Raw genomic sequence first — 16,789 nt, forward strand, 5'->3', positions numbered from 1 at the left:
GTACCTACCGTACTGCATGAAGTAGTTGAGGTGGAAGGGGGCCTCGGGATCATTCAATTCAACCTGCTGCTCCGGGTATGGTCAGCTCTGAGATCAGAGCCTGAGCTTGTCTTGCTGGGGCAAGTGATACCCAGGTACAGTCTCACAAGTGTGGCTGGAGGTGGGTAACCACCACCCACCATCTGCTGGCCCTGCTGCTCACCACACAGCCTGGGAGGCCTTTGGCCCCGCTACTGCCAGGGCCTGCATTTATCCCACTGCCCCCCAAGCCAGGATGCTCACGGCCTTTCCAGCCGAGCTCACCCCAGCTATCATCACCCAGGTTCATCCGTCCCAGGTGTGGGACTCAGCATTTGTCCTGGCTGAGTGTCATAAAGTCCCCGTTGGCCCGTGCCTCCTGCCTGTCCGAATCCCTCTGGGTCGCGGTATGCCCTTGTGGCAAGGTCCCCCCAGTTTGGTGTCATCTGCAGACTGGCTGAGGGCGTACTCTGCCTCCTGCCCCAGGCCAGTGATAAAGACATTAAACAAGAAGGGTCCCAGGATAAACCCCTGCAGTACCTCACTTGCTACCGGCCTCCAGTTTATATTTATGTCCTGTAACATAAACCATCACCGAAGGCTGAGTGGATACAGCTTCCAGTCCTCTGAGCAGATACAGATATTTTTTGATGTGTTGCAAACTAATCTTGAGGGATGGGCGAGGGCAATGTGAGCAATGCAGTGTCGGAGCTACCCTCTAGTGGCGGTTGTGCTGGTGGTCTGATGGCCTGGGAAATGACTGGCTACCCCGAGTCCTTTCCAGAAACTGGGTACATCTGTGTGTGACCTGCGAAATAGGGAGTGTGTTAATGTGAGCTTTAGAGGCCCTCCTGCCCGTTGTGTGGAGATGGTGAGCAAGTAGTTCCTGTTACCAACAGCTGCCTACAGCCTCCTTCAACAACCATCACCCTGAAGGCAAGGAGCAGGCACACTTTGTGCTGGAGGTGCCAGCCAGCATCAAGTTTTGCGTTGTGTTTTTGCCTGATCTGTATACTTGCCCATGAAGGACTATGCCGAGACAGTGATGCTCAGCCATGGGGCCCTCCCAGAGGTGGGGAATTATTCCCAAGGGCGGCTGTTCATTCAGAAAGAGCCCAGCTCTCTGAGCCCAAGTCTGTGGAAATGAATTTTTTTGGCATTTGTTTTTAATGTCCTGTGATGTGTGGGTGAAAAAGCCGGTGAGCTAGACTGGTAATTAATTTTGCTGACAGAAACACCAGACAATGAAATTACCCTGCCACAAAGCCAGGTTGCTAAAGTAAATACTCTGCCAGCGGAAGGCCTGCAAGTAGGACAGGGTCATATGTGAGGTGCAAGCAAATGATGAGATGGTGCTTCAGCCTTTGGGGACCTGCAGGGATCCTCATGCCCTGGGTATGAACAGAGGAGAAATGTGTGGTCCCATGCCAGTTCCAGCAGGTCTCTGCAGGACACAGTGCCTTCAAGCTCTGATCTAAGGTGCTGGGGCACTTGCTGGGCCCAGCGCTGAGACAAGGAGCAGGTCATCCTTTGTGACCAGGGCAGTAAGTCTGTCTGGGAATGGGACAGGAGATGCAGGAAGTGGGGATGGGCTGGCTGCCTCTCTCTTGGAGGCGTGTGGGTGGAACCCAGCTGAAGAGAGGCCACAAAGTGCATGGAGCTAAGCTTTTATCTGTGGTGCCCAATGACAGGACAAGAGGCAATGGGCACAAACGGAAACACAGGAAGTCTGAACATCAGGAAACACTTTGCAGGTGACTAAGCACTGGCAGAAGTTGTCCAGAGAGGTTGTGGAGTCTCCATCCTTGGAGATATTCAAAAGCTGTCTGGATGTGGTCCTGGACAACCTTCTCTAGGTGGCCCTAGGGTTGGACCAGATGGCCTTCAGAGGTCCCTTTCAACCTAAATGATTCTGTGATTCAAAGATATGGGCCACTCATGCGGGCTGTTTAAGTCTCTCCCAGGTTGGTTGCAAGTGCTTCTTAAATCTCCGGTCTGTATTGGTGAGATGTGCATGAGCTGTAGACCAGGTTGTTGGGCCTATGTACTGAACAGTGCATTTTGTTGAGAGACGTCAAAGGCAGCTCATGGCAAAGGAAGGACAGGAGGGTGAAGTTTTCTGTTTTCCCTCTGTGTGCCTTGTACTGGAGGCTGGAATTACTGTGCTGAGGGCACAGCAGATACACAGCCTGCACGTACCAAAGTATCAGGCAGCAAGCTGCCTTTGCGTGGTCTGAAACGAGGTCCCTGCCAAAATTGAAAGGTTTGGTGAGTTTATGTTTAGAACAAGCAGTATTATTGGGATGGAAAACACTTCACTGGGCAGCCATGAAGAGATTTGTTGAAGACAGACGAAACCACACATTGCTGTTCTGGGAGAACCTGCTGCCATGTGAATTTGGGTTTATAATTGCAATACTGTGATGAGCACACTTTAATAGAGTATTTTACCCTGTTATATAGTGTTACCAGCTGCAGAATGGAGAAATCCCACATAACAACTGCCTAAGACATGAAAATGTTTTCTTTCCCCCCTTGGAAAAGAAAATTACAACATTCTTAGAGCAGCTGAGCTAAATCTGAGTGCTTTTAGGAATAAAAGGGTCCGTTGTAGAACGGCCTGCATACGCATTTTAGGGCAGAGTTACTTTAATATATTAATTATCTGTAAAAACTGATGGGCCAGCAGTGAAGTGCCCAAGTGTGCAGATACCACAGAACTGTTTAAGTTATGCTGCAGGAACATTTAAGGGATTTTATCTGTATTACAAACAACTTTATTCCAGATCACCACGGCATTGAAAGGCAGTAAACATTTGAAGAGGAAAACTGAATTATTTCTACATAATTCTATGTCTTAAATTAGTTGTAGCTCCCTTGGAGAAAGGACTGTGCATCTCAGAGGATCTCCCAGATAAAACATCTGCTGAAATGTCTAGCGTCACTCCAAAAGCAAACAAAATACTAGGTTCAGGGAAGACTGGAATGCCGAAGCATTCTGCAAATAGCACAAAATAAGTCTGGGGAATATCCTTGCGTTTAAGACTGTTTATAGATCTGCTCAGCCTGTCTCCAGGCAGTCATGTCAGGAAGAGGAGCTGTAGAGGCAGGGGAAGGGGACTAAAACATCCACAGGATGGAAAGCTGAGAAGCCAGGAGCTGCTTCATTCAGAAAGAAGACAAGCAAGGCAGAACAAGGCAGAGAGATAAAAATACTTTGTGCTAAAAGGAAAGGTGATTCAAGAACTTAGGTTTTCACCTTTAGGCCAATTCATGTGAGCATGAAGCGAGAGATGACAAATTTAAACCTGATAAAGGAAAATCAGGCTTTAAACAACAGACTTGAGATGTTAATTAAAGCAAAAGTTGTCTCTGGAACTCCATGCCATGATGTGTGATTGAAGCCAAGATCTCACCTTGTCTTAAAAAGCTGGCGTGTGCTTTTGCTAAGAAAGGGAGGAGTTCTGTGTGTTCAATAAAGGTGCATATACAGAAGTATCTCTGAACACAAACCAATCTCCACCTGCCAGAGGTTCGGAGGAGATTTTATCAGAAGATGAGCTGTTCCTGTGCAGGACTTGTAGCATCTCCACCACAAGGTTGGCGTTGGCTGTCAGCAGGGAGTGCCAGCAGCCACTGCCGGGCAGACGGACAGACAGGCGTTGCTTCCTTTGGGGTGACTCCAGCTCTCCCTTACACATGACAAATGGGAGGTGTCCGCTAGCAGAAAGTCAGGAAGCCCGCTTGGTGCACACGATACCTGTTCTTCTCTTGTGTCCTAATGACTGGTTAATTAACTTAACAATGTCTTTTGTCTTCGGGCTGCTCCCTCTCTGTGGAAGAGTTGCAGTGAGGAAACAGAGGCAGGGCTGTGTGAAAGCCGTAACACAAACACTGGCATTGGTGTACGCACGGCCCCGCAGCACTTAGGTCTGGCCCAGCTCACACAGGGGTTCTTACCACTGTTCCAAATCTGTCGTTGGCATTCTTCTGTTTGGGCTTTGATTGAAAGTAGTGTTTAGGCTTGATAAAGTACTACAAATACCAGCTTTCCAAACAGGGAAAGTAAAGTAAAAATACATCACCACCCCCCCTCTCCACAATGATACGTCTGGTTTAATATAATGAATGGCATTCCCTTAAGTCGCCTTTTATGCGTCTAAATGGTATGGGTGCTGGCCTTCTGTTTTACTTCCCAACAGTGGAGATGCAAAACTTTTTTTTTATGTGAAAAATAAATTCTTACCTAATTGGCACACTCCAGAAGCAGGAGCTTTATGGAAAACCGACTGGACAGCTGAGGACTCGCAATAAAAAAAGAGAAATTTTGGAATCTCAAATTCTAGGTCATCCCTTCTTGCAGGGGTCTGGAGGTGTTGGCAGCATAAGTGTGGGGAGAGAGGGGAGGAGGTGTGTGCTGCATATGACAGCAGTGCAAGTGTTTTTTTATGAACAGGGAGGTTTCTAGCAATATCACGTTGGGAATATCCCACCGCTAGTCCACCCCTCCGCTCCCTCCACTTGAGTTAGTGGGAGGGATCTGAAGTTCAGGCGGCTCGAGGCTGAGCTCTCATTAGTGACCAGGGACATTTCGTTCACAATGTGGAAGGCAGACAGGGAGAGGCAGATGGCTTTGAATGCAGGATTTACATAGTAATGAGATTCAGGTCACCATAGCTGTCTTTTTCTCTCTGCATTTTGTCTAGGTGTCGACTAGTGTGCAGGGATGACGGAATAGGAAGGAAAGGAGGAAAATTAACCCCTTGTTCCTAAGTAGAGATTGGTGTTAGAATAAAAAGTTTGTCATGATGGGCTAAAGAGCAGTGGGGTATGAGAACAGCATGAAGCTGAAATTAGAAGAGCTAAAGGTATCTGCTTTTTAAGTTGCTGGCATGTGGTTGTTGGGTTTTCTTTGTTTGTTTTGGGAATGGCACAAAGCAGACTAGCCTTAAAATCCTAGAAATTCCCTTAATTCTTACATTCTGTGTTGCTAGTTTGCGAACAAATAGTTCAGGGCTTTTATCGTTACAGGTCAGCCCAAAATTGGGGAAGTTTGTGTACTGAAGATAAGGCGTGGATTCTTGTTACATGGCCTTTGCTTGTTTCTTCGGAAAAAAATACCATTTTTCTTGGTTTCTTAGCTAAAGACTTGTCTACACATGACTGTGTAATAGCATGATTAAAACATAATATTTTCCACTGCAATCGGTAATCCTTAGTATGATCTCACTGGTGTCAGATCTTATCCTGATGACAGATGGGAAACTGGGAACCATGGGTCCTGTTTCCAGTTCTGGATGGTGGCACTTGATTTGCTCAGCAGACAACCTCAGGCATTCCCAAAATATGCATCAGGGCCCAAGAAGTCCTAAGGCTGTTTTTAAAATGATGAAAGTTTTAAAGCAACGTGTGTTTCTTTCTCTTATCTGTCTTCTTTTTTTTTTTTTTTTTCTTTTTTTTTTTTAATAGTTAGAGGAGGATGGGAAAGTAAGTTTCCGTATTGTGCATCACCTGACTCCAGGAAGGGAGGCTTTAAAAGACAGTGTTGCAAGATCTGCAAGAAGAGCAGGAGAGAAACCTTAGGCGGTCCCTGTGTAGACCAGGAATTATCGCACTGAACTGCATGTGGAAATCTGGGCCGAGGTGGGGGAAGTAAGAAAAGCGACGTGGGGAAGTCTGAGCTAAACGACTGCAGTGGCTTAGCTGGGTTCTCCAGGACAGCGCAGACGTCCCTACTGCTACAACATGAAGGCCGCTCTGCTTGCTGCGGCCTCATCCTCATGGAGAGAGGGAGCTAAAGCTTTTACCTCCTCGGTTTCCACAGTGGGGCTAGCTAACGCTGAGACCCGCTGAGCAGAGGTGTTTCGGTGGCCATCTTCTGAAGCAGACAGTAGCTATGTGGCGGGACTGCCACTGCTTTTTGCCCGTTTCACCTGGAAGAGAAGAGGAAATTTAATCAGGTGTCTGGGACAGATTGGAAAGCAAAGGCTTCTTGGCTACTTCCTCCTGACAAACAGACTTAGATCTAATAGATCTAATTAGGTTATTTCTCTGTTTTATGGTTGTATCCATTTGTTTAAAAAGTCAGTAATCCTTTTATACCAGTCCTATAATGTTTATTTAATGTCTGGCTGTTGGTGAAGCCCTCCGAGCTCGGTGAATGGAGGATGTTGTGTAGCAGAGAATCAGTGCGGTTCCTCAGCGAGCTGGGCCTCGGAGCCTCCAGTGGGGATCTTAGCTGAGTGGCCTGGAATGCGTGACGTCCTTGTTGGTGCCTCGTCTTTCCTCGAAGGAAAATAATGGCAGCTCTCCTTTGTAAACTACTGTGAAATGTAAGGCTTCAGCAGGGCTGTCTCTTGACTAAGTGGTGCCAGAGGACTCTTAGGCAAAGATAAATATTCACCAACTAATACTTGGTTAGCAGGTACTTTGCCAGCAGGCAGCAGAGCCCTGCAGTAGTAGCAGGAACACTTATTGACAGCAAGCAGCATCTTGAGTGTGAGTGGATCTGTTCTGGTTGCTAATGTTTTCTAACCTATTCCTTTGCAGAGCCCCTGAAATCATCCTTGGTTTACCATTTTGTGAAGCAATCGATATGTGGTCATTGGGATGTGTCATTGCAGAGCTGTTCTTGGGATGGCCTTTGTACCCAGGAGCTTCAGAGTACGATCAGGTTGGTATTGATGTCGCCCTGGCTATTGATAAGAGCCAAAATGTTTGTGGCTTTTTCTTTTTTTTTTCCTTTTTTCACAGTGAACAAACGCCAACTTTTTCCATTTTGCTAACAGGAGATATTTGCATGCAATTCTTACCCTCCGAAGTCAACTTTTTCATTATCCACCCAGAGTACTCTAGGTAGCCAGTGTGCTATTCAGCATGCTGACTATTAAGAACTGACTGCCTAAGTGAATTCTCAATCAAGAGTAAACGTTCCCGTTGGCTAGAGAGCTCTGTACATGTCTCTAATCATTGAACAGAGCAGACACCCTTTCTCTACTGTAACAGCAAGTATTAAATAAAGGTTTATTTGTTAGAAGAAACTGCATGAACTCTACTGCATTTCATAATCCCTTTTATGAGGGTGTATATTAAAAGCAATGACAAGAAAGAGAACGTTCACAGTGGTGTAGGTTTCTAGTTAATATAAGCTGTCATGGTTCTCTCCCTATAGGCTTTTATGCTTCTTTTGTACTCCTAAAACAGATAGCACAGCGGCTTCTAGTCAGGGCTGCAGAACAATTTCCATTCTGATAGTCGTCTTCCAGATGATCTTAGCTTTCTGCAAATGTGGCCTGAGAAGGGTCTTTTTACTTTTAGAAAAAAAAAAAGGAAAAAAAAGAGGGCAATAAGTAAATAACTTTTTCATATATGAAAATGTTTCTTTGACTCATCTTTCACAAACAGTACTTTTTAGGCTGAGCTTTAAATGTGGTATTTGGCAGGGGAAATACCCTGCAGTGAAGAGATGGGCCATTAGTGATTCCAAAGGAAATCAGATGTAGCTGAAAAACTTCGAAGCGTTTGAAAATCACATACCAAGCATGAAGAGCAGATTTCTTTCTCCTCCCCCACCCCCTGCCAAAAAGTTGTAAAACACACAGCTGAAAAAGAAATCACCATATGTACCTGCACAGCTTAACTGCACAGTGCAAAGTTTCCTCTGCTGAAGTGCCGTGAAGGCTCCTGGGGTGCTGGGAAGGGGCAGGGGCTAAGCCTGGCCCCTCACCACAGCGTGTGCTGCCTTGCAGCTCTGGTGCTGGGCTGCAGGAAGGCTCCTGGAGCATCTCAGGTGCTCGAGCTTCCACAGACGTAAGGAGCTGCAGAGCTGAACAAGGCAAGGTCAATGGGCCAGGGTCGTGAGTGTTTGGAAGACGTTGGAACCACAGCTGCTTTTATGCCTCTGTGTTTGTTTGTATTTTTACTCTTTTCTGTCTCTTCTCTCAAAAAAGTTTTCCATTTTTCCATAGAATTTCTAGAGTAGGTGAACATTTTATGCATTTTGCAGAGTCTGCAGTAATTTTGCAGAGCGAAACATTCAGAAATCAGGAAATGCCAAAGTTCATGTTTCATGTGGCACCCCAGGCGTGTGTTATATCAGTCTTTAATTATGTAATCACATACCCTTTCTCCTTTGAATAAATAAATTTAAGTCTGGGATTCTGGAAACACATGTGTAGCATCTTATAGCTGTCTGAATGCCAGCGAGGTCATAATCATGGAAGTAACCCAAAGAGCAAATGAAGTCATGTAGGCGATGGAGATGAAGTACTTTACACGCCGTGAGAGTGTCAATGTGTTTGAGTGTATATTTCATCTAAGTTCAAAGATAGTCACTTCAGAGTTTTCTGGTTTGAACTTCAAACTGCTCCTAGGAAAGGCTGTGTGCTCAGCTGGGGATAAAAACAGCAAAAGTTAGAGTGCAAATATCAAATTATTGAAATTACCTCCTGGAGAGGAGAGTGTGACATAAAAAGGTGCAAATTAGTGAAATTCACCACTGAAATCTCTGTGTTGGTCTTCCCCCCTGACCTCTAAAACCTAGGGACTTTCCTTCATCCACAGACTTTGTGGCAGCATATCACAAGGGTAAGTTTCCATAGATGTAAATGATAAATGGAGGAATGCCATCCGGGAATTCTCTTTCCTGTCATTCCTTTCAGTGTGGGTTGTTTTATTTTTTTATTTTTTGGTGAAGTCTAACTGTGCACTACGTTTTCTCCTTCTTTCTTTGTTCCATTGTTTTAAATACCTCCTGCACTCCTTCAAGGAAGACCTCCAGAGATCTTCACAGGATGAACAGTGACCTCTCATCCTTCTCTTACAGATTCGCTATATCTCACAGACCCAGGGCTTACCAGCAGAGTATTTGTTAAGTGCAGGGACAAAGACTACAAGGTTTTTCAACAGGGATACAGACTCACCGTATCCTTTGTGGAGGCTAAAGGTAGGAAGACATTCCCTTGTTTCTTTTACCTTGAAGTTGTTGGTTGGAAGTGAGGAGACAACCAGGTCACCTCAGAGCCTAGGTGTATGCTTTTTGCAATACACCACAGACACTGGGGTGGGTATGGCCCGAGGTAAAACTGCCATCACACAAGTCTGCAGCCCTTAGCTCACCTGCTTGGCACAGATTTGTGGGAAATTTAAGTCCAGAGTTCGCCTGGAAATCTCCCTCAAAGTACTCAATGAATTAATGTGTAATTTAAATGAAACATGCCCCAGGCAGACTTTGCTCTAATATTGCTCTAATACTGCACTGAGAAAAAAAAGGAAAAAAATAAGGGAAAAAAATAAAAAAGAAAAACAGAAAGCATTTTACTTCTGACAGTCATATCTACTCGTAATGCAAGTGGGTCTTGAATCACTTGTACCAGTGTGTTTGCTGTATTTGCTCCCTAAGAACAGAGGCAGTGGGCTTCTTGCTGTAAGGATGAAAAGCTGAGCCTCACACTGGGGGAGGGTGTAGGAGACCTTTGGGACACCAACCTTATTTGGGAATGGTCCTCCTTTGGAGGAGGATCCTCTGAAGTGAAAAAGAAGAGAGAGATCTCCAAGTGATACAAAATCTGTCATGTAATCACAGTGGAGAAAGTGTAAATGTTACGTGCTCAGGCAAGAGACATGATGGTCTCTAATGAGGGCAGGGTGAGGCATGAGCTGGAAGTAGCACGTAATTCGTAGCTGTTTGCTGGGCAGTTCTGGTCAACGCCTTTCTCCTGTTTTGAGCAGACACCAGATGATCATGAGGCAGAGACGGGGATTAAGTCGAAGGAAGCAAGGAAGTATATTTTCAACTGTTTGGATGATATGGCACAGGTAAGAGCATTGGTGAGTAATGAGCAAGACCATTTTGCATGCTTTTGGACAACACCAGGAAAGAGGAACTACATGTTTTCTGCGTGTCCTCCATTCTTGTGCCAGCTTCTGAGAAAAAATAATAATAATAAAAAAAGATTATGCCTACCAAAGCGGCTCATTATGTACTGCTTTGTAGGCGAACACATGCACAGGGGCACGTGTCTTCAATGTGCTGTAGTAAAGCAGCCTTGGAAAATGGCTAAGTCACATGTCTGAGTGTCAAAGTCCTGTGTTTTCTCGTCTCTCCAGTGCCCCTCCATGTGACTACTGGCAAATCACTTCACTTCTGTGTGCTTTAATATTTCCGTTTGTAAAACAGTGACGTTGGAAATACCCTGGCTGTAACAGAGCTCTGTGAAGTGTGACTGTTTTGCGGAATGAGGAGTACTAATTCACTGCATCAGTTCCATGTGGTTGTGAAAGTTAATTCCAGCATAACCGCTCCTATGACTAAATGTCCGGAGTTGGTGCTATCAAAGGCTAGACATTGTAGCGTTCACAAGCAAACATGCAGAAACTGAGGAATGAAATCAGGAGAGACTACGTTAACATATTTTTTTATTAATGATACCTGAATGGAATATTTCCCATAAACTTACTGACAATTTTTATTTATTTTATATATATATATTTTGCTCACAGTACACATAGTAAACTATCTGATAGCACAGTCCTTTATATGACAAATATACTGATGGCCAGAGCTTGCCTGCTACCACATGGAAGCTGTTCATCTTCAGTGGAGGGTGACTAAGTGTTTCATTAGCCATTGACCCAAGCCAGCTGAACACTTAACAGTCTGTCTGGAGATCTGACACGCACAAGCCAGATGACTGTGTGACTAGCCACCCCAGAGCCTGCCATGCGACTTCAGCAACTCCTTCTGCAGATACGGAGACTCACAGGGCTTATGCTCCAATGAGAAGTAAACACAGTTTGCTGAGGACCTGGCCATCTGTTTTTTCCCCCTGGTGCTCATCCTTGTCCTTTCTCTTTTAGGTGAATATGACAACAGATTTGGAAGGAAGTGATATGTTGGTGGAAAAGGCGGACCGACGGGAGTTTATAGATCTGTTAAAGAAGATGTTGACGATAGATGCTGATAAGAGAATAACACCGATTGAAACTCTGAACCATCCTTTTGTCACCATGACACACTTGCTTGATTTCCCTCACAGCACACAGTATGTGGCTTTCCTTTCCCTTGGGTTTTGAACTGAGGGGTAAAGAACTGGTTGTTACTGAAACCAAATGTATCTCAGGGATATTTTTAGAAAAATATTTAAACCCTAAGTTTTAATCTTTTCTGGTCAAGAAAAAAAAGATGATTTCCAAATCTAAGGTTGTAAGAATTGTGTTGTAGGTGCTTGGCATTTAAAACACAGCAGAGTGTACTACATTCATTATGTAAATATTCAATAATTACATATGTTTGCATTAAAATGCAGAAGAAATTATGCAATTAGTGCTGAATGTATCAGTATATCTCCAAGTAATATAGCCCTGATTGTTAGTGCAGTAATCAACCTTGTCTGCAGTGGGAGCCGACCCTTCCTCCCAGAACCTTCCCGTCTCGCAGGGGTCAATCTGGGGCTGTTTGCCATTTAAGGGAAGAGCTTTTTCTGCAGCAGTCTGGTTTACAGGGACAGGAAAACAAGTTCGGTTTTCGGATTTGTTGTCGCCTACCTGTGAAACTTTAAACCCATTGCTCTGACCTTAGCTGCAGCATTTGTGTAATGGAGATGGACTCCACTGCCTGATGGAGATGTGAAGAAGCATCATGCCTTCAAGCCTGACTCTCCCTTCTCCTAATGCTGCATCAGGGAGTGTAGGAGCCTAAAATGCTGGAAACCTGTGTCCAGCACATCACACTCATCCACTGAGAAATTCACATAGGGCCGGATTTTTGAGGTGTAAAAGACAGGCCCATAGCGGGAGTTTTCTCAAGCATTCAGAACACCTACCTTTGAACATCCTGCTCTATGGCTCTTTGCAGTTCAAAGTGGTTTTAGAGGCTGTCCCTTCAGTTACTGGCACAGCACCATGCTTCATTGGGTGCTAGGTGCATGGGTGCTTAAAGGCCACAAAGAGCTTGGGTACAAAAGTAATGAGGGCTGCTTAAATACTTTAGAAGATGTTTGTGTGCATACTGTGGAGCAAAAAGTTACAGTGCGTCAGCTTTCCTGCCCGTATCTGTGCTCTTATGTACCTGCAGTACTTCAAGCTCATTTAAGGTGTTTTTCTCTCTGTGAAGGAGAGGTAGCTGCTTTTTTTCTTGCATTTAGCACGAGATAAGAGCAGCTGTGTACCAGAAGGTAGTGGGTTCATGATCTGCGTAGACCCAGTTTTACTCTGCTTAGACATCTCTGGGTGTTATTATCTATAAGTAGATACTAAATGATAAAGGTAATGAAAACAAAGCAGGAGGTTTGTTGTGATAGACAGAGAAAACATGTTTCATATAAAAACATAAAAAATGACAGCCTTTTCTAACAGCATTAGTATCATATACAAAAGTCTTCTAATTTGCGAGAGCTGATTGTGTAAGAAGGAGAGATTTGTGGCATAATACGTTGCCCTTAGAAATCTTTTTGCTAACACCACAGACAGGTCTTCAGTTTTGAAGTTCTCACTCATGGCTGCTCAGGCAAAGCCCCAGAAATGCAGCAAATGTCATTGGGACCAATATCAGTGAGAATTCTATCTGAATAAAAAATTCAGCATCGGGTCTCTGAATATTAAATGTGCCAGCCGGGTGCATGACCCTGCATAGCCCCTCCGTGCTGGAAATGGTGATTGGTAAAGGGAGCAATAAGCTGTAACCAGCGTGGCAGGTAGATGGAAATTTTGTCTGTGATTGCCTGTGGTTTTTAGAATAGAAACTTCAAAGCCTCGAGAGGTGCAGGGACTTGTAATCTCTCTTGAAAGTAAATCAGGCAGCAAAGAAAGTGAAAATATAGGGAAGATGTAGCTTCTGGAAGGAATCACTGTTGTGGCACACTTCAGAGAGTCTGTAAGTTTGAGCAGCCCATAAGGGGCTGTTCTGCTTACTTCCAAGCAAGCAGGAAAGCAAGTTTAGCCCCCTGTCAAACATGTTTGACTGTGGCTCTTAAAAATTTGGGGTTACTTTCTGTCCTGTTTTGCTCTGTGCCTTTTTTACCTTTTTTTTTTTTTTTTTGAGACACAGAATACAGCATCCCATTAGCAGAGATTATACCGTTTTACATAAAACCTTTTCATAACATGCAGTTTACCATGTACAGAAAATGTACTCTTTTCAGTGCTTTCTGCTTTTTGGATGGGGAGTTACATTCATGCTTGACTGGGAAAAGTCAATCGAATAGTCTTCTACCTTCGTTTGATAAAAGCGTTTGACTTCTCTAAATGTTCTGCAACTTACAGGTATTTCATAGTTCTTTAAAAGAGTGCACATAATGAGCTGCTATGCACAGTGTCGAGTCTCCCTTGTCTGGAAGTGGTTATGGAACAGATACAGTAATCAAGTAATTACTTGTAAGAGAGGAAAGATGATCATGTGAGTAAGAGATGAGACAGGGATAAAAAGATCCAGGTCTTCTTCCTGACCAATCCTAGCAATCATATGAGTTTGTTCCTTTTGAAGGGACTTTTTTTTTTTTTCCTTAAGAAGGTGACATGAAGTTGTCTTTACTTGCCCTGCCTTTGACAACTTAGATCATTACAAAGGAGGCTATGCATATGGCTGATTTTTTACAGCTACAGCTGATTTTCACTGCTTGTATTTTATATTTTTCTTGGTTGGGATAGTGGAAATGAAATAAATCCCTTTCTACTTTTTTCAAGTTGTATTTCCGACTCTGAGGACACATTGGTAATAAACACAATTATTGTGAAAGACTTGTGGAAATCATGCATAGGTTTTTAGGCCTTAAAAAAATAGATTTTATTTAAAATACAGTTTTGCTCAAGACCACTGTATTGTTATCTCTTAAACCCCTGTGTGCCTTGGTATGGCAATTACAAAAGTGAAGTATTGACAGTTCCATGTACCAGACACCTCGACTACTCTAGCAATGCACAGAGTATTTCATCCATTTTATTGAGGGTACGAAATATGATGCTTCTCAAAATTTCTGTTGTCTTATCAATAACATTTAAAGTGAGGTCTGTATAGAGGAAGAGGCTCTAATCTTTCTCCCAAGAGATCTGATTCTCAGCTCAAGATAACCTCAGAACCTGATTCCCTTAGGGTGTTGATGAATCTGGTTTTGGCATAACCTTTTGGCATATGAATCGTCCCATTCACTGCAAGAGGACAGCTTGTGTGTTTTAAGATAAGCCTCTGCGGAAGTGTTTAGCCAGACAGGGGCAACGTTTTATCCGCTTGTCTGGACTGAGCCATCAGGAGCTACTTTTTAAAAGGAACAAGGAAGATTTTTCAAGGGTCTCAGTGACCACGAACAGTAAAATTCTTCCCTGCAAAAGACTTCTAAAACTACCTTTAGGCATACACCTGAACAGGAAGCATTAGTTGTCTTTTCCTCTCCGGCTCAATCAGATCAGAATAAAGTCAGTGTCTCGCTTGCTTGCTTCGGTCTCTTTCACTCTTCAGACTAGCTGTTTTGTTTTTTTCCTCCTGACGTCCGAAGACTGACAGATTTGCTTGCTTTCTGTGACTTATGCTCAGTCCCGTGGGGATACTCAGGAGTCCCTGAGCAGCCGCTCTCATCCTGACACCCATTTGGGCCTCTTCAGTGCAGGCAGGGTTATTCTGACTCCCACTGGTTAAGAGACCTGCATAAAACAGCAAAGTGCTTACATGCCTATAAAGTGCTAAGCCTGCCATTGAGACCTAACACAGGGCTGCTGTGGTGACCTGTTGCCTCTGCTTGTTGGTTGGTTGGTTGGCTGATTTTCTGTCTTCTCCTTGTCTCCCCTTTCCTCGCACAGTGTCAAGTCCTGCTTCCAGAATATGGAGATCTGCAAGCGGCGGGTGAATATGTATGACACCGTGAACCAGAGCAAGACGCCCTTCATCACCCACGTAGCCCCGAGCACATCCACCAATTTGACCATGACTTTTAACAACCAGCTGAACACAGTGCACAACCAGGTAAGAGCATCGGTCAGTAGCAGCCAGTGCTTGAAATGCTTACGTAATTGGGGCTAAAAGATGAAACACAAAGGCAGCATCTCATTCTCCATGCAAAAAGCTGATACTTTTCTACTGTCCTTCCTCAGCTCTTCCTCATTCTTTTCTGCAGGCAAGCGTTACTTTCATGACCTTTTGTGTGATTGTGAAACGTTGCCCTCATTGTTTACGTTGTTGTTGGGGGTGATAAGTCCTGCTTACCTGGGAAGTTGCTATGGGGAAAAGCTCATTAGTTCCTTAATGCAGCAAGCAGGCAGGACTGCACTCCATGGATCAGGCAGAAGTATTTGTGATCTTACAGCACTGCTTCAAACTGGCATTAGGCAAAAAGAATTTAAACCTTTCTGTAACAGACATGGCACTGTAGCAGCTCAACAGGAAAGAAGATTTTAGGGGTAATGTTTCTTCTTCTCTCTCATTGGTTTCACTCCAGGTGCCACAGCAGACACGGGCACCCTGTTAGAGAACACACTGCAAACCACACTGGTGGGCTCTGGCTTTGTAATCATACGTTGGACTCCTGCATTAGTTTTACATACCCCAGTGTTGGGCAGTGCCATGCTGACAAATCTGCTATGACTGGCAAGCTCAGTTGTTTACTGTGGGGCTGTATTACAACAGCAAAAGGAATCTCTCCAGGGACAGCACTCTAGGAGACTGACGCTGACGAAATGGCGCTATCCTTTAAGCCCTTCTGCAACAGGCTGCTTGAGATTCGCTCTAGAGATTGCAGGTGGTATTGTGGAAATGGCACTTGTCATTTCAAAAGCAAAGGAACTAAAGGATTCTGTGTGGATGTTCAGGGTTTTCCTGTGTCACTCAGAAAGCCAGACTTCATGACTCTCAATGCATATGATCACAGAAGGTCTTTTGGAGCAATTCATTAAGCAGATGCACACAGAGATAGGTCATGGTTCAGTGTGAAAGAGTATTAGTTGCAAACACTAGTTCCCATTCTTGACTGTTTCTGAGATGCTGACTGCAGAAATTCGTGCTACATGCTCTGCTAGGCCCCAGCTGCAGGGCAGAGACACCATTTGTACCACAGTTGCTAGTAGGAAATGCAGACTTGCTTTCATTTCCTCACAGCTCACTTGATGTTCAGATCGGTTGTGAGCTGGGGAGGTCTGTGGTAATCTGAATTTTCATAAGGGATGTGCTTTGTGAGCAGAACTGGTATCTCCAGTGTTCCTGGAAGAATTAGTAAAAATGTTTCCAGGAAGGGCGTTCTGATTTGAACAAGCTCCAAGCCTTTTACCATCCTCTTCAACATACCACTCATCTTGGCTCCCCAGTGATCCTTGTCTCTGCAAAATCTCTGGGTTTTGCCTCCTTCCAGTTGTGACTCCCCAGATCAGCAGTGTGGGAGCCGTTGTGGTTGCTGCTGGGCGTGTTGCACAGGGGAACAGATCGCACTTCTCTGCCTCTGCAGAGAGCGGGAAGGAGGAGGAAGAAGAAATGGTTCACCATAGCGTCTCCTGTGGCTGTGCAGCATGGGTACCCCTCCACAGCCCAGTGGCAAACAGGGCAGTGCATAGTGCTGGGCCTGCTGCCTCCTACAGCCAGGATCAAGGCATCATCTCTGTCTTCTTCTTACATTCACTGTGAGATAAGTGTTGTCTGACCCGTCTCCAGCAGTGGTGCTGCTGTGTTTGGATGGGAGGGGTAGCAGGGAGGAGAATGATGGGCTCTGTTGTGGTAGATCCTATTTGCATAGACCTGAATGCTCAGGGCATATTTTTATAGAGCGGTGGCAAAGCTGTTTAGGGGTTGTTTGTCTGC

At 44.6% G+C, this 16,789-nt stretch overlaps 1 protein-coding gene across 8 annotated transcripts in view; it reads left to right on the top strand.

Annotated features, from left to right (window-relative positions):
* The window catches only part of HIPK2 (homeodomain interacting protein kinase 2), a 113,943-nt gene that overhangs the window by 72,789 nt on the left and 24,365 nt on the right, over positions 1 to 16,789 (top strand). For 6 of the 8 annotated variants that reach the window (XM_035342296.1, XM_035342301.1, XM_035342289.1 and 3 more), the window contains 5 exons: positions 6,568 to 6,691; positions 8,843 to 8,962; positions 9,748 to 9,846; positions 10,876 to 11,060; positions 14,806 to 14,968. In XM_035342296.1, coding sequence (XP_035198187.1) covers positions 6,568 to 6,691; positions 8,843 to 8,962; positions 9,748 to 9,846; positions 10,876 to 11,060; positions 14,806 to 14,968 — 691 coding nt within the window. The remainder of the gene's footprint in view (positions 1 to 6,567; positions 6,692 to 8,842; positions 8,963 to 9,747; positions 9,847 to 10,875; positions 11,061 to 14,805; positions 14,969 to 16,789) is intronic. The other 2 variants (XM_035342265.1, XM_035342281.1) reach the window with 1 other exon arrangement.

The sequence above is a fragment of the Oxyura jamaicensis genome, chromosome 1, assembly GCF_011077185.1.
Source record: "Oxyura jamaicensis isolate SHBP4307 breed ruddy duck chromosome 1, BPBGC_Ojam_1.0, whole genome shotgun sequence".
Taxonomy (NCBI): Eukaryota; Metazoa; Chordata; class Aves; order Anseriformes; family Anatidae; genus Oxyura; species Oxyura jamaicensis.